This window comes from Lissotriton helveticus, chromosome 11 (genome assembly GCF_964261635.1).
Source record: "Lissotriton helveticus chromosome 11, aLisHel1.1, whole genome shotgun sequence".
Taxonomy (NCBI): domain Eukaryota; kingdom Metazoa; phylum Chordata; class Amphibia; order Caudata; family Salamandridae; genus Lissotriton; species Lissotriton helveticus.
The window spans coordinates 235755903-235774795 of record NC_136072.1 but is presented as its reverse complement, the minus strand read 5'-3'; the positions used below and the strand labels follow the sequence as shown (position 1 = coordinate 235774795).

The 18893-nt window shown below is 44.5% G+C and overlaps 1 protein-coding gene across 2 annotated transcripts in view; it reads left to right on the top strand.

The window, feature by feature from the left end:
• LOC144792820 (ceruloplasmin-like) overlaps positions 1-18893 on the top strand; it is a 477616-nt gene that overhangs the window by 275003 nt on the left and 183720 nt on the right. For both annotated transcript variants that reach the window (XM_078668018.1, XM_078668019.1), the window contains exon 12: positions 11071-11278. In XM_078668018.1, coding sequence (XP_078524144.1) covers positions 11071-11278 — 208 coding nt within the window. The remainder of the gene's footprint in view (positions 1-11070; positions 11279-18893) is intronic.

The window sequence follows — 18893 nt, the reverse complement described above, 5'->3', positions numbered from 1 at the left end:
GGGGTGGCGATCCTGGTGTCCAAATCCTTTAGGGAGGCAGAGAGCAAGGGCAGGTTGCTGATACACCGCTTTCTGATTGCTGGGCAGACACTATTAGTGGGCGCCATATACGCGCCTAATGAGGGTCAGGAAAAATTCCGGCACACAGCCTTGGAAACAGCCACAGCGAACACTCAACTACACTTGCTACTGGCGGGCGATCTCAATTTAGTACTCCATAGCACGGCGGATCGTTCTTGCCAACGATCGGGACAAGTGGGATCACTCTCCAAAGCGGGCCACGCACATCTCTCAGACTTTGGCCTAGTCGACCTTTGGAGGCACTTCCACCCACACTCGATGGCATACACCTATTACTTGGCGGCCCATAAATCCTACGCTAGGCTTGATTATTTTCTCTGCTCCTCACTGCTGGTGCCCCGAGTGAAAGATGTTGATATCCTCCCGACTTCCCTGTCGGATCACTCCCCGGTAGTGACCACTTTCCTTTTCCCTAACGTGCCTGCCACGCCTCGACATTGGCGCCTTCGAGATGCCTTGCTCCAGAGCCCTACCGTAGTAGAGCGGATTAAAGCCGCCATCACCCAGTTTCTAACCCACAATGCTAACACTGACACCACCAAGGCCACACAATGGGCAGCGCTCAAAGAGGTTTTGCGGGGAGAGTTCATCTCTATCGCCACAGCTAACAACAGAGACCGCGCCCAGAAGAGAGCCGAAATAACCCAACGAGTAGCGGAGTTGGAGCAGATGCACCAACGTTCGGGGGCTGCTCGTGCGTGGCGCCAACTCTGTACGGAGAGGAAGATGCTGGCAGCCCTGGACCATAATATGCAGCTCTCCGCCTCCGACACGCGTATTATAGTGAGGGTGATCGCTGCGGGAAGCTATTGGCGAGCAAATTAAGAGAGCAACGCCAAAGACAGGGCATTCGGGCCATACAGACCAGTCGGGGTGACCTTGCCGTCGACGGTGGCGACATAGCCGCGGCGTTTGGGGACTTTTATGAAGCACTATATGCAGGTGACTTGCTCGACCTCCAGGCTGGTTGTGCATACCTAGGAGGCATGCTCCTCACGTCTCTGAATGAGGCACAAGCGGAGTTCCTCAATCAGCCCATTGGCCTGGAGGAAGTGATTTCGGCGATATCCCGCCTCAAGTTGGGGAAATCGCCTGGCCCAGACGGCTACTCGGTGGCCTTTTATAAAACGTTTTGCCACCAGGTTGCCCTGCTGCTGCGGGACCTTTTTAACACCTTCGACCAACCCGGCGCCATTCCGGAGGACCTTCTGGAAGCGGCCATAGCGGTCATACCCAAACCTGGCCGAGACCCCACGCGCTGTGGTTCCTCTAGGCCGATATCCCTATTAAACCTGGATCTCAAACTCTACACGGGCATCCTCGCGAGCAGGTTGGCGCCATATATGCAGCATCTGATGGAACCAGACCAAGCAGGTTTCATCCCCCAACGGCAGACCAGCGATAATACCAAACGGGTCCTCCACCTCATCGAGGCCGGGTCACGGACGAGGCCAGACTGCATGCTACTTACCATCGATGCCAAAAAGGCTTTCGATAGGGTGCACTGGCCCTAACTGGAAATGGTGCTACAACACTTCGGTGTGGGAGAGGCCCTTCGCAACCGCATACTGAATTCCTATCGTCGGCCCAACGCCGCGGTTCGTGTCAATGAACACACATACCCGCGCTTCCCGATCGGCAGAGGCACCAGGCAGGGGTGCCCTCTCTCCCCTATCCTTTTTGCCTTTTACATGGAGCCATTAGCGCAACGGGTCAGGCAACATCCCCTCATCAAGGACATCCCCTTTGGCGGCGACGTGCATAAGATCAGTTTATATGCGGATGATATCCTTCTCTCCCTTACGGAGCCGTGCAATCGCTCCAAGCACTTTTTATCGTACTCCATACCTTTGCGCTGGCCTTGGGGTTTAAGATAAACGTGGAGAAATCAGAAGCCCTGAATCTCTCCCTGTCGCCGGAGACACTCATCGAGGTTCAAGGCGAATTCGATATACTATGGTCGAAGACCACAATCCCCTATCTAGGAGTTCTGTTGGCCCCAACCGTCCGAGCCACTGCTGAAGCGAATTACGCCAGGCTCCGCTCGTGCCTCAGCGACGAACTCCGGAGATGGAAGCACCACTCGCTCTCCTGGCTGGGGCGGATAGCAGCCACCAAGATGACCTTGCTACCACAAATCCTTTACGTGTTCCAGACTCTTCCCCTACGCCCCCAACGGGTTGGCTCCAGCAGACGCAGTCTGCCCTGGCGCACTTTATCTGGAACGGTCGCCGTCCAAGCTTCAAGCATGCGATTGCGATACTTCCGCCTGCCCATGGTGGGGTTGATGTGCCTGACCTCCTTCTATACTACCAAGCGACACAACTCCGCACTTTGGTGGAGTGGTATCAACTGGAATCGGGCATGAATTGGCTTTTTCAAGAACAGGCCGTTGCGGGCAGGCCCTTACAGGGGGTTCCATTTCTTCCCAAATGCCACCGCCCTCCCAATCTATACGCATCACAGATTACAAGCACCGTCCTGGATGTATGGGACCGGGTGGCGGTTCGGCATGAACTCACCTCGTTTCCCTCCCCGATGACCCCGCTTTTCGATAATCCCGACTTTTCCCCGGGGATGGACCTCAAGGCATTTGTGGCCTGGAGACGTTCGCCCTGCAGAGCCCTGGGACACATGTTCGACTTAAACGGTATCCTCTCCTTTCAGCAGGTAAAAGAGGACTATGGTATACCAGAGTTCAATCGCCTACCCTATTTGCAGGTCCGGCATTGGGCTTTGCAGCCAGAATTCAGACCGGTCGCGCAACGTTCCCTCACCCCGTATGAAAAGTGGCTGGTTACCCGCACCTCTGATAAGAAGCTGATCTCCGACCTGTACCAACAGCTCCTCCTCACAAACATTTACACACATAATGCGGGAAGGACCAGGTGGGAGCGGGACTTGGGGAGATCACTCACGCACAAAGAATGGGACGGCATCTACCATAGAGCCAGACACTCTGCTTATCACACGGGCCTTACTGAAACCCTGACCAAAGTGGCCACCTTTTGGTACCATACACCTGAACGCCTACATCAATGGGATCCCCGCATTAGTGACCGCTGCTGGAGGGGGTGTGGGGGGCTTTGCACCTTGGAGCACTTACTTTGGAGCTGTGACCGTTTGCAACACTACTGGAGTTTGATTTTAGATGACATAGACTCACATCTGGATGCTCAGCTCCCTAGATTCCCCGCTTACATTCTGTTAGGACTCCCTAATGCTCTGATGTACCCCCTGAAATCTAGGAGGGGGAGGCTTATAGCGATTGCACTAGGGGCAGGCGTGCAGAACATCCTGGCACATTGGAGGACCACACAACCTCCCCCGCATACTGGTTGGCTCTATAGGCTTTGGATGGTTCTGGGGATGGAGAAGTTGTCCTTGGCGAAGGCGGGTAAGGGAGAGGAGTTTGCAGAACTTTGGCGACCATTTTTTACTCTGCTCACGGGGGAGTTTAGGAAACTGAGCTGCCCTCGCTACCTGCGCTTACTGCGCCTAGCAAACACTCAGATCGAGGAGCGGAAGGCCCCAACACGCAGGCGCAAGGCGGAGGGCTGATTTTCGGCTTACTGCCTTCCCTTAGCGGCTTGGTGATTCCCTTTTCCCTTTTCTTTTGCCTTGTGGACAAGGAGGGGGGTGGGGTGGGGGGACAATATTTCCCCTTTGCTGAGACCCTACAAGTCTGGCGCTGTCGTTATTCTCACTGCCGCACACGTTCGTTTGGGTCGCACAGGATGAGCTTGGCATTGTTCCATCGGATGGGGAAATGTGGTCTGTATGTTTTTCCTGTTTTGAAAATTCAATAAAAGATTTAAACCATACAACATGTCTCAGGCCTTCTACTACAACCTGTGTGTGTGTGCAGTTTCAGCTGCAATTTCTACCTAGCAAAACAAACCTTTTGCCAGGCCCAAACCTTCCATTTTAATACATATAAGTTACTCCTAGGGTAGGCTGTGGACAGCCCGAGGGCAGGATGCAATGTATTTAACAAGTTGGACATGTACTTTTAAGTTTTACTTGTCCTGGCAGTAAAAAAATAGTTTTTCACTACCACAAGGCCTACCTCTCCCGTTGGATAACTTTGGAATTACCTTATTGTATTTTATAAGTGTAATTTTTTAACGGAAACATCTAACGCCTTCATGTTTAGTGTCTCTGAAATCACAATTTAAAATCCTAACTTATAGTGAAGTCGGATTTTAAATTCCAATTCTGAAAATGCCACTTTTAGAAAGTTGCCATTTCATTGCCTTAGCCATTTGGAGCCTGCAGCCTGCCTCTGGATCACATGACTGGGTGCAGCTGTCAATTGGGAGCTTTGTGGTGACTGGACAGGTCATCACTGGCAGGATGGGAGGAGCTGTGCCGAGGCCCAATTACACTTAAATAAACTGTGTCCTGTCTCCACACCAAGGGCTGCATACTAACTGTAGTTAATCTGGAGCCAAGACCAGAAAGGTAGGGCATCTGCGCACTTCAAAGGCATGCCTCTAGAAGCTTTTCTCCACTTCAAAATCCCAACTGTGTATAAAAGTAGGAAGTCAGACACCGACTCTTTACTACACTTCGGGAGCTGTAGATACTCTGCCAGCAAGAAGGACTGCTGTGATGCTACAAGGACTGCTACTCTGCTGGACTGCTGCTCTGAAGGAACTGCTGAACTGCTGTGCTGACCTGCTGCCTTCTGCCTGCTGCCCTCTTCCCTCAGAAAGAAGAACTGGACCTACAACTTCATATAGAACCCAGCACCCCACAGTGACTCCAAATGCTAGTCTGCTGGCCTCCTGCTCTGAGTCTAAGGGATATAAAAGGCTCCCCAAACATCTCTTAGACCAAGCTGAGCCTCTTGGCTTCTGGTCCCTTTGTGAGCTTCATAGGCTCATTAAATCAAGCTTTTGGGCTGTTTGTGCCTGCTAAAAGGCATGTTTGCACCAAGACAGCGCCTCTCGCACCAATAATCAACACTAGCCACCACCAGCCCATCTCTTCTTAACAAAATTGCAGTCGTACAGCTAGACCATACTTGATCTCCTGAAGTCTGCACCTTTTTGCCGCAAGACCTGCCTGTTGTTACAGTAGTGATAAACAACCAACAAGTAATCCAAAAAGCAGAATTTACATACAGCCAGACAGGAAAAAGAAACAGATGTGTTCCAGAATAAAAATATGACAGATGCCAACTATCCCTAGGTGAGACACCTATCTCTCTGTTGATAAATGAGTGGGATCCACACCAGACCCTACTTCCCCATAGTTGGGCATCTAATGGCTCAATAAGTCTAGCTCTTTAGATTGAATTCTGTATTTACTCCAAGGGCAGAGATGCTCAGTTTCCCCAAGGCTCTTCTTTTTATCGTTGTGACATTTTTGGGGGTTGGGAATATTGTTAAACATAAACCTGGTAATTTCAAAGGATGTTACATTTAAAAAAAAAAGAAAATGACATGATTTTTCTAATAATGAGAATGTCCCATTACTTACCAGTAATCTCCAATGCTCTAAATCTTACTTGTTCTTGTCCCTCTAATTACTTATGAGGTGATCCCACTTCTTCAGGACAGGAGAGCTCCAGGAATATGCTGCAAATGCCATTCCTGATCCCATAACTGAGTGCCATGAAAGTACAGCCATTGCCAACATCCTCATGAAGTATCAAGGCCCTAACTGAAGTCTGGAGGGCAGGCATACTCTAATGATTGGGACAAATATGAGTCTTACTCAGAATAATAATGAGTACAGGTAAGTAACCAGGACAGTATTTCTACTCATCATGATCTCAGTGATCACTTATGACAAATACTAAAGCTCAAAGCCAACTTCAGAAATTTCAGCAAAAAGCCACACAGTACACCACAAGTCCTAACATAGAGATTTCCAAGGGCTAGAGTGTATAAAAAGCTTAATATATCACAGGGAATTGCTTTTCAAAACTTGCCGGATACAGGCTACAGACCAGGAGATGGCACAGTCAAAAGGCTAACTCATAACTGACTGAAAAAACAGAGAGCTAATCATCCTCAACTCTCCTCCAAAATAAAAAGAGGGTAATGCTCTCAATGACTAATAGTGAAGGAAATAGAAAATTCAGGAAACCGCAAGGGGGAATAACAGCAAAATCCTCAGAGGAGGACAACAATCCAGAACAACATCTTCCAAGATGAAGAGACCATGAAAGGGCACCAAGCAAGAAAAATCCTCCAAATAGGACACAAATAATCCAGACCCCAATGAACCACAATGCAGGAAAAGACAAAGGGGTGCTCTAGAACACAAACACCTGTACAACAACTAGGTTGCAACTCAGCAAAAAGCACACAGGACTAAAGGAGACACTCATTGGAACTGACAGACGGACAGACGTCTAAGAAACTAAAGAAGAGGACCAAGTTTTTCAAGCCAGGGGATACTGCCAGAAGGAGCAATCGGGGTGAAAAGACAGCCTGCTGCCATGTGTATATTGAAAACTAGAGTATAGACCATAAGATGCTAAGGTAGAGCAACAAGGCTAAAACTACTACTAACAAGGGGAACAGGGAAATCAGCCCACAAGAAGACATTGTCATGACACATACAATTGAGGGCTAGGGTGAAGAACAAAGAACCACTGGAACCACAATGGCTGGTGGGCAGAACTCAAGTAATGCACTCATCACCATCAGACAAATCTTCTAGGACCAAGGAAAGTCATGGGAATGTAGAGGGAGAAAAGTTGGCAGTTCGTTTATTTCAAAACGAGCTGAAGTATCCAAAAACAAAGAAAGCCAGCCCACTGAATTAAAGTATCTGGAGCCTATCCGCAGACAAGAGGCCAACAATAAGAGAACAACCTGGAGTAATCTACAGCAGTACAAATCAACAAAAGAAGGTTTTAGAACACCTGACACAATTCAGAGGTAATAGAAAAGATGTTGTCCAAAACCAGCAGCAATGATCATCTGTAGTCTCCATACAAGCCAAGGAGGGCTATGTTGAGCTTGGAGTGAAGCCACAGTCAATGTCTCACTAAAATGAACACCCCATGAATAAAGCACTTCCAGCTATCTTCCATAAACATGGTGCTCCCAAACAACAACAACAAATTCAAGGAGAAGTACCCAAGCCCCTAAACAAGCAGAGGATGCAAAATGAAAGTAAAAGAAGATCAAATTATTTAAGAGGACAAAAGCTAATCCCTGATCCTTACCAGCGGGATCCTTAAAATGTCACCTGATGGAACAGATCTACAGGCAAGCAAGTGGGTGTTTATGGGGATGATGGCACTTAAACCCTTAACCATTAGAGAGCACAGTGACATGCTTGGAATGCCAGCAAAAATCCATTGATGAAGAATCCAAGATCACAATGCAAGTAGGTCAGAGAGTCCAAAACTTCAACTGGACACATCAGAACCTGACGAAGAAGGAAAGCAGGAGGCATATCTGACACTGCAGGTCAGTGCATGTGCCTAGCTCATCGCCAAAGTAGTTCCAATTCAGGACTGGAGTCAGAAGTATATAGGAAAGGTACAAACCATGGCAAGAAACCGGAAAAAGGTGAATAACTACCAACCAGCCCATGCCCAGGCTAGAAAGAAAAAGGGGAAGCATCAGTGTTGGAATTGGCTACCTGATCTTTAGGCAGAGAGCTCGAACACTGGCCACTACTGAAGCAAATTAAAGGACAAGCACATAGTTCACACAGTTTCACCACAAAGATAAACCGAGCAGTAACAACTATAACAATAAAACAGGGCCATGTGGGCAATGGACGTCAAACAAATCCCAGGCAAATGCAAGATGGGTAGTCTTACTATAGGACAACCCCAAGAAAGTGTTCAAATCTGGCAAATAAAACCACTCCATGGAGCTAAACCACAATAGGCTCTTTGGCCATCTTATATACCAGAAAAAGAATTGTGAATACTCATGTATATGCGCCCTCAGTGAGTACCTCACTATGGAAAACAATACCTGAAAGGTCAGAGATCAAGTTTCTGTCAAGCACAGAACTACAGGACGACTATGGAATTAATCCAATTCCAAGGGAAAAGAAAATGTAACTACTGATCATCATGATCACTCAGATGGAAAAAAGGGGTGTGCAGCAGAAGCCAACCAGCAACAGCAAAGAGAGAACAGCATTGATCAGATCCAGTTAAGACAGGAGAAGCGTTTTGCCCTGAAAGCCCTGTGCTAGAACAAGCCAGATCCCATGCCCCTATTGCCAATTGCATCGGGCAATCTGTTACCACCAACATGGCTGTAGAAGAAAAGATGAATACTGGAGCTCAGGCAGGAAACACATCGTTTGGAGAATTCCTGTGAGTATACAGTGTTTGAGCAGAAGTTCTTGTGTACCCCATGCCAGCAGCAATTGAATCAAATGTGCAGACAAGAACTGATAGAGGCAGGTCAACATTTAAACAGCCAAAGATGAATGTGGATAAAACCAAGAAAAAGGCATCAGGATTCCTTAAGAGGTGTGCCAATCCCATACGGAGGGAAACATATCAGCACTCCACATGGCATCCAGTACCTCTAAAGCAAATGATGAGTTCCTCATTGACATGAAGTGGCTAAACATCTCAAGTGGGGGTGTTGTGACTTAATTCCATGACCTGAAATCAAAGAATAATCCAGAGGTGAAGGCCAAACCACTGAGGCAATCTACCACAAAGGATTGTAAAATATCTGCACCCCTCTGGAGGAGAAGAGTACACACACCTGTTCCAGACCAACGTTGCATATCCAAAGTCCAGAGGGACAAGTGAATACGAAGAACACAAAAGCACTGGTGGCCCACTCACTTTCTCAACAGTGAGGTGTGAACAGCAGCAAATGAAACTTTTGAGAATTTGGCTCACAACCACAGGTAAGATCCTAGAATCAGACTCAGCAAAACCATGTCTGGAGATGTCAATTAGACTTAAATGAACAAAAATAAAGGAAGAGCTGGGAGAACTCTGACCACCAAAAGGGCTTGAAGAGGATGAGAAAGTAGCCATCTTTGAATATAGAGGATACATCTAAAATCTCCTGATGAACTCCAGATCATAGCAACAGTGGGGCATGAACCTCAACCTTCAAAAGTAAGGAAGAGGAACAAGCCACCAGGATGCAGATGATACCTACAAATGTTCCTTATGATGACTGAAATTCATAAGTCGCACCTACTATCATAATTTTGAGATCTTTATGACATTGATGTAGTAGGCGTTTATATTAAGGTATCACAACAGCAGTGATATGCAGAAGCCAATGGTGGTTAAGCAGCTAAGCTTTCTTGTGCGTTTACTGCTCATCACTCATATACAACTTGTCATATATCATCCAATTGATCGGAGAGGATCTTTAATTTGTCCTGCACCTTCCATCAGCCTCACTCCAAGCAGAAATATTGATTCATCAACTGGTATTGAATTACAATCTAAACAAAAGCATGTAGTTGTGTTCTGTTCTTTAAGTTCATAAAATCATTACTCCAAAAGTGAGGCAAATGCACACTGTAAAGGTTTCACCCTAGTGCACTAAATGCAATCAAATAGAAAAGCACCAAAGCACAGACAGCACAGCCAAGGCCCCCAGTGCCAGACAGGCCTGTTGGTCAACTGGGCATTTCTCTGGTAGGCTGGAGCCTTGAGAGCCAAGGTCCACTCCTAGTACCTCCGACATTTATTTCAAGTCCCCAATGTTACATCCAGCAGGCACAGGGAGGCTTCAAGAAAGAGAGGAAGGCAAAGGAGAAGAGAGAAGGAAGGATAGAGGATGAATGGAAAGAGAGCGATTGCACAAGCAGATGAAAGGAGCAGGACTTCTTGGAGCATTTTTGCAAGGGCTGCTTTTGTTTCCCCATTCCGGCCTGAAGGCTCCTTATCAGGAGCCCAGAGGAGAGAGATGCTTCCTCACTGGGGTCCAACACAATACTAGGTGAAAGCAAAGCCTCAATGGTGTGCCCAGGCAGCACTCCACTTTACGCACTAGGAGCACCCTGGTCTTTTTCTTTCAAGAGCTCCTGAAAGGCGGTTCAGCACACCCTGACCTTTAGGAGTAAAGGTGAGCCCGATGATGAAGCATTTCACTACTAAAGTGTGTGAGGGTTATTGAAAGAAAAGAAATGTGTTCCTTACCTGCATCTAGATACGCGGTGGCTTAGTGAGGACAAGCACTCCCCAGCCCGCTACATCTGGGACTTTAGGTGGGATACTTGTGAGCTGTGTATAGCACTGCAACACTATCACATTCCTATCATTACAAAACATGAATCTATCCAGAAGTATCATTCAGAATAAGACAACAGTATGTGGCATGGAAGGGAACCAGAAGACCAATAAATGATTCAGGTAAGCTAGAAAACTGAGAAGCGTGTTCCCAGGGCAGAGATCAATTCACAAGATTGTCAATGCGAGGATCTCCCACGGGGCGCACCTAGGTGCCCCTGAGCTCATCACAGGAAGAATATCTTTCACAAGTGTTGAAAGCCCAAGCCAAGCCAGGGCCTCAAACACATCCTGAAACCCCTTGCCTCAGAGACAGAACAATCGCTAGAGGATGCTGGGAATGCCTGCCATTTTATGAGACTCAGAGAGGGGAGGAGGATTTCTGCAAATCATTGGAGTATTCCACTGCTGAGAAGGCGGAAATCACACGACAGGTAATGACTGGGAGTGGGATGATGGATCTAGAGATAATTAGGAAGTTTGGTAAACGATTTATTAGGAAAAAGGGAGTTCTGGGAAGCGAATGTGTGAATGTCTGACTAGCAGAGGTGAGAAAAAGCAAAGGCACAATGTTTTGCACTGAATCAGATCTTTGATTAATAAGCATATGTATTTTGTTGTTTATTTTTTACAGAGTTTTATATAGTGCAAACTTGACCCGAATCGGGTATGAGAGCACTTTACATAGCACCAGTTGCATTACATGAGGACTCTTTCATTTTTTTTTTTTTAAAGGCAGCTGAACACAAATAATGGTAAAACTTTCTTTCTGTAATTTCCCTATATAGGTCGTTTCACTCTGGCATGTTTAACTACAAAACACTTTGAAGACGGAATGAAAGCATACTACAGAGTTAAGAAGTGTCACGAGTTCTCCTCCGAGTCCGAAGACTGTTGGCACACTGTGACAAAATACATTGCAATAGATATTATAGAATGGGACTATTCTCCTACAAGGACTTGGGAAAGTGAGAAATACGGAGGCTTGGAAAATAGGTAAGTCATTTGTATCAAGTTAAAAGCAATGAGAATAATGAAACGTAACACGATTCAATTAATTGTATGGCAAATGGTCATTTTTCTAATGCAATCAGAATGTGGTGTCGGCTACATTACACGTATAAAGGGTGAACATCACAGCTGGAAGTTGCTGATTCTCCTAGGCTCTTATAGTTAACATCTTAACAGTGCCCACTGTACAGGGAAGGGGAAGGATTGTGCAGTGTTCAGGAAGGTGTGGGTGGGTGAAGTGACAATTCAATTGTAGGTTGCTTTCAACAATTGGAAATGGCTTCTCAGGGTAACATCATATTGTAACAAGTGTACTAAATCACACTCTGATTATGTGGATTGGTTGATAGTCGACGTTTTGACCCTCGTTGTAGGGATGTTGCCCCTTACATGGCGGGTCTTCTTCAGGACAGTGAAGGGGGTGGGCAATTCCTATAGGGGAAAGGTATTTACAAAACCGATTACTAAGGATTCATTTAATGGAGACTATTTACACAGGGGTACAGTAAACAACATCATACGTTAGTATTACCTTAAGACCAAGGGCAAAAGGCAGGGTACCAGGCTAGTTTCTATCTTTATCGGCTCAAGGAGCAACCAGTATTAGCAGTTAAAATTAATTCGGGAAAGTGTTCAAATGGATCTAAGATATTAAATGGGATTGCAATATCTATTAGATCGATAAGGTTTTGAATTGCTACACGGATTATCATGTAGATGCATGTAGATGCAGTGTTGCAGAGATATATTTTTAAGGTACTGGATCTGACTTACAACAGAAGTTGAGTGGGCACTTTGGAGAACAGTAAGCGGTTACCTTGTATAACGATTGTGGGGACGTTATGAAGTTACACTTTGTACTTTAATGACAACGGCATTCCTAAAGATATAAATACAGGGATTTAGTATACTCATATGCAGATTAAAACCGGTGAAGCTTAGATACCGGCTCGCCTATTACCTTGTATATGGTAGAGAGTCCTTGATTGATTGGCAATCTAAAGAAAAATGATTGAATCAGATAGATGGTTGGATACGGCTGTCACATTTTCTTTCTAATTAAAGTATGAAAGTAATAATAAGTAACCCTGCTTGTACCTGTATTCAAGCGTACCGATCTAGGCACAGGTCCTAGTCCAACTCTGACTCGGTCGCTGTAATTAAAAACGAAACTCAATCAGGCTCGATGTGACACACAGCCTAGTCATGAATTAATAAGGCAGAAAAGTATTGCTCGCTCTTACCTAAGGAACCGGGTCAGAGCACTTCGTCCCCGGCTTCAGTCACCTCCAACGTTAACTCGGGAGTGTGGCGCTCGCGTTCGAAGTGCATTGTATTAGACCACTTCCGCACCACGTGACCGCGAGGGCAATGGAAGAAAGCCTAAGCTGGTTACAGTGGTTACCAGGACGCTCACGACGGCGAACTACTAAGACTGGGGTTCCAATATAATTGTATGCAGCAGCCTTCCATATTTAAGTTACGAAGGAAGTGTTGCCACACTTTATCCCGAATATTCAAGACCAGTTGAATTATGATATAAGGGTTTTAATTATAATTGCGTGCAACAGACTTCCTTAATTTACGATGGAAGTGTTGCAACACTTTATCCCGAGTTTTTAGGACCAGTTGAATTAAGATATAAGGGTGATCAGGTATTGTTATTATCCGCCAGGATGGGTGTCTGGGGTACGTTTACTTATTGGCTACAGTGTAAAGAAATTAGATTTGTATTAATAGCTCTATGTTTTGTGTTTTAATATTATCAATAAATTCCGTCATATGTTATACAGGTGGTATATATAGGAAGCTCTTATTTATTCATAAAAAACCTCTTTTTTATTCATAGAAAACGCCCCAGCAATACATGAATAATTCCATAAAAGAACCAGCATATGATGTTTTTCGACCACGTAATTGCCATCGCAGGGTATTAAAGCGGTCTAGAGAGTATTGGGGAGTAATTGGATCATACTAGAGCATTAATAGAACATTAATAGAACATTGCATGGGGTACCATTGGAAATCCAAACATATATTGTTATGGTCCACAACCACGTAACTGCCTCACAGGGTGTTAAAGTGGTCCCTATAATGTTCCAGGATAAAATCATTAGAACATATTTCATATCAAAGGACCACGTAATTGCCTCACAGGGTATTATGGTGGTCCAGGTTTACATGGAGAACTAGGAATTCAAGCCTATACGGTTCCTGCATTATGGACAGTGACCCTTATACGTTAGATTGTAGACATCTGTATGAAACTGCTGTCTAATTCATTCAGTCCTTCATTGATGGAATTGAAATGAGTTATCCATTTCATTTCTCGCAAATTTAGTAAGGAGCTAATGTTACCACCTCTAGGTCCCAGAGTAACTTTCTCTAGGACAGTCCATTTGAGGTCTTCAGGTGCATGTTTTAGCGTTTTGTCTGGAGTATTGTAAAAGAGAGTTTCTTTCCGCCGGTTTTCTGTAAAGAGTAGTACAGAGTTTGTCCTCTTGTGTGTAGATGGTTAGATCCAGAAAATTTATGGTAGAGGAACTGGACTCCATGGTGAACTGAATGTCGGGGACCTAGCATTGAGCCATGTGTGGAATTCAGTTAATTGTGACTTATCCCCCTCCCAAATCATGATGATATCGTCTATGTAGCGCATCCATGTCATAATCATAGATCTGTATGGGTTAACATTGTTCAATACAAAATGTTGCTCATATGTGGCCATGAAGATAATCGCTAAATTAGGGGCAAAGGCCGCCCCCATTGCGACTCCTTTAGTCTGAACGTAAAAGTCATTTTGAAAGACAAAAAAATTTCTCATTATAGCGATCTTTAGCAATAATGTGATGAATTTGGTAGGTACATAGGCAGGTGCTGTTCTTTGATCAAGCACCCTGGTAATCACTTCGATAGCTTCTTCTTGGGGAATGCTTGTATAGAGTGAAACAATGTCACTGGTGACCAATAGTTGGCTAGTTGGGTCAAACGGTAAGCAATCATCTATAGTAATAGTTTGGGTGGTGTCTCGTAGATAAGTGGCAGTTGTTTCGGCAATGGGTTTTAAAAAGAAATTGATATATCGACACAAGGGTTCCAATATGGACCCACACCCAGAGACTATGGGGCGTCCTGGGGGGCTGTTCAAGTCTTTATGAATTTTGGGTAATGTATAAATGGTAGGGGTCCGGGGATTTTTTTGGTTAAGGTATTGAAATTCTTGTTCTGATAGGAAGCCTTGGTCCAATCCTTCTCTGGTCACGCGCATTATTTCAGATGCCATATCTTGAGTAGGGTTGCCAGGGAGTTTCTTGTAGCTTACACCATCGTTTAGTTGTTTCATAACATTTGCTGATGTCCTGGATCACAATGGCTCCGCCTTTGTCGGCCGGTTTAATGACGATATTTTTATTATCTCTCAGATTCTGCAAAGCAAGTTTTTCATCTCTGCTGATGTTGAATTGGGTATACTTTTCTTTTGAGAGTATACTCTCAACGTCTCTCATTACCACAGATTCATATGCCAGAATTATTTTAGTCATCATATGGGCTGGTGGTACATAAGTGGAGGGAATTCTTAGTCCTGTATGTGTTTGAGGACTAGTGGATGGAGACTTCCGGAAATTATACCTTAATCTTACTTTACGAAAGAATTTGAACAATTCAGTTTTGATATTGAATGCATTAGGAACTGCCGTGGGGACATAAGATAAGCCTCTACTGAGCACTCTTCCTTCGTTCTCAGTCAGGGTGTGGTTTGATAGATTCACCACAGGACTTTCCTTCACCACCTGTAGTTTTTCCGGCGTGTCGACCTCTCTCCCTGTTCTTCTTGGTTGAATCTGACCTGTTTCTGGCCCTGGCCTCGATTGCCTTCCCAGTCGCCACTGTTCTGTTGTCCTCTGTTGGCCCCTCTCGGGAAAGGGCGACCTCGTCCTCGTGACGGTCTCCATGATCCTTGGTCTAAAAAAGACTGTGGTGCCTGGTAGTTGTAGTCCTGATATTGGTAATAGCCACTAGGACCTGCCTGTTCTGTATCCCCTTCCGAACTATAAGAGGAATCGGAGAAGGTGGTATAGTTGCGTCTGCCTCTGTATCCCCCTCGTCCTCTGTTCATGAAACGGCCTTGGGTGTCTTGTCTGTAGAAATCCTCTTGCAGATAAGGGTAGATCTTTTTCTTATCATACAGTCTAATATCCCTTGCCAATTTATTTAATTTCTTAGTTTGTGTGGTAATATCAAAGTCTTTGAGTGTTGCTTCCAGTTTTTTCAGAGCCTCTTTAGCATTTGTAAGGGTGGGATCACATTCAATTTCAGCTTTGAGAGTTGTGATCTCTTCTTGCAGGATTTTGATCTGCTCCGCTGCCGTCTCCACTCCCAGCACCATCCAGTGCCGGGAGCAGTTGTTGGCCATGAAGCTAAATCCTTCCCGGAATTTGGGTACATCCACAAAAATTGCAGGTTCAATTTTAATTTGCAATCCAGTAGGGATAATATTTGCCTGAAGGTATTGGGTTAATAGGTGTCCATGTAGCCTAGTCCTTATTAATTTCTTTTCGAGACGCTCCAAGCGTGCGATTTTGTCGTGCAGACTAAAATCGATTCCAGGTGTACTGTCAGACAGAAAATCATTAGCCCGTTCCTGTATGAGTTGTCTGATGTAATCCTCTGTGTAGGATAAGGTTTCAGCGTCCACCATAGTGGATCTACATAAAATCTCGTGTGGGAAAGGGAGCGACCTCACAGGTGATTACCTGCACTGAAAACGGATTACATATTGGGGGTCAACCCGGTAGTCAAGGGACCTGATTAGTTATGTGGTATAGAAGAAATGGTCCCTGATATGTAAGGAGTAGCTTTAAGTATCATAACAAACATTCATTGACAAAATTGTAGCACACTATCGTTTATTCACATAGTGTCAAAACTTTTTTTCATTGTATTTTTCATTTCATAATTTTATACTCTTATAGTTAACATCTTAACAGTGCCCACTGTACAGGGAAGGGGAAGGATTGTGCAGTGTTCAGGAAGGTGTGGGTGGGTGAAGTGACAATTCAATTGTAGGTTGCTTTCAACAATTGGAAATGGCTTCTCAGGGGAGCCTTGCCGGAATTAATCCAAAATTAAGTAAACATCATCGTAACATCATATTGTAACAAGTGTACTAAATCACACTCTGATTATGTGGATTGGTTGATAGTCGACGTTTCGACCCTCGTTGTAGGGATGTTGCCCCTTACATGGCGGGTCTTCTTCAGGACAGTGAAGGGGGTGGGCAATTCCTATAGGGGAAAGGTATTTACAAAACCGATTACTAAGGATTAATTTAATGGAGACTATTTACACAGGGGTACAGTAAACAACATTATACGTTAGTATTACCTTAAGACCAAGGGCAAAAGGCAGGGTACCAGGCTAGTTTCTATCTTTATCGGCTCAAGGAGCAACCAGTATTAGCAGTTAAAATTAATTCGGGAAAGTGTTCAAAAGGATCTAAGATATTAAATGGGATTGCAATATCTACTAGATTGATAAGGTTTTGAATTGCTACACGGATTATCATGTAGATGCAGTGTTGCAGAGATATATTTTTAAGGTACTGGATCTGACTCACAACAGAAGTTGAGTGGGCACTTTGGAGAACAGTAAGCGGTTACCTTGTATAACGATTGTGAGGACGTTATGAAGTTACACTTTGTACTTTAACGACAACGGCATTCCTAAAGATATAAATACAGGTATTTAGTATACTCATATGCGGATTAAAACCGGTGAAGCTTAGATACCGGCTCACTTATTACCTTGTATATGGTAGAGAGTCCTTGATTGATTGGCAATCTTAAGAAAAATGATTGAATCAGATAGATGGTTGGATACGGCTGTCACATTTTCTTTCTAATTAAAGTATGAAAGTAATAATAAGTAACCCTGCTTGTACCTGTATTCAAGCGTACCGATCTAGGCACAGGTCCTAGTCCAACTCTGACTCGGTCGCTGTAATTAAAAACGAAACTCAATCAGGCTTGATATGACACACAGCCTAGTCGTGAATTAATAAGGCAGAAAAGTATTGCTCGCTTCCATAATTAATTTACGAAGGAAGTGTTGCCACACTTTATCCCGAATTTTCAAGACCAGTTGAATTGCGATATAAGGGTTTTAATTATAATTGCGTGCAAACAGGTCAGATTCAACCAAGAAGAACACGAAGAGAGGTCGACCCGCCGGAAAAACTACAGGTGGTGAAGGAAAGTCCTATGGTGAATCTATCAAACCACACCCTGACTGAGAACGAAGGAAGAGTGCTCAGAAGAGGCTTATCTTATGTCCTCACGGCAGTTCCTAATGCATTCAATATCAAAACTGAATTGTTCAAATTCTTTCGTAAAGTAAGATTAAGGTATCATATCCGGAAGTCTCCATCCACTAGTCCTCAAACACGTACAGGACTAAGAATTCCCTCCACTTATGTACCACCAGCCCATATGATGACTAAAATAATTCTGGCATGTGAATCTGTGGTAATGAGCGACGTTGAGAGTATACTCTCAAAAGAAAAGTATACCCAATTCAACATCAGCAGAGATGAAAAACTTGCTTTGCAGAATCTGAGAGATAATAAAAATATCGTCATTAAACCGGCCGACAAAGGCGGAGCCATTGTGATCCAGGACATCAGCAAATATAAAGCTGAAGTTATGAAACAACTAAACGATGGTGTAAGCTACAAGAAACTCCCAGGCGACCCTACTCAAGATATGGCATCTGAAATAATGTGCGTGACCAGAGAAGGATTGGACCAAGGCTTCCTATCAGAACAAGAATTTCCATACCTTAACCAAAAAAATCCCCGGACCCCTACCATTTATACATTACCCAAAATTCATAAAGACTTGAACAGACCCAGGACGCCCCATAGTCTCTGGGTGTGGGTCCATATTAGAACCCTTGTGTCGATATATCGATTTCTTTTTAAAACCCATTGCCGAAACAACTGTCACCTATCTACGAGACACTACCCATACTATTACTATCGTTGATGGCTTACCGTTTGACCCAACTAGCCAACTATTGGTCACCAGTGACATTGTTTCACTCTATACAAGCATTCCCCAAGAAGAAGCTATCGAAGTGATTACCAGGGTGCTTGATCAAAGAACAGCACCTGCCTATGTACCTACCAAATTCATCACATTATTGCTAAAGATCGCTATGATGAGAATTTTTTTTGTCTTTCAAAATTACTTTTACGTTCAGACTAAAGGAGTCGCAATGGGGGCGGCCTTTGCCCCTAATTTAGCGATTATCTTCATGGCCACACATGAGCAACATTTTGTATTGAACAATGTTAACCCATACAGATCTATGATTATGACATGGATGCGCTACATAGACGATATCATCATGATTTGGGAGGGGGATAAGTCACAATTAACTGAATTCCACACATGGCTCAATGCTAGGTCCCCCGACATTCAGTTCACCATGGAGTCCAGTTCCTCTACCTTAAATTTTCTGGATCTAACCATCTACACACAAGAGGACAAACTCTGTACTACTCTTTACAGAAAACCGGCGGAAAGAAACTCTCTTTTAC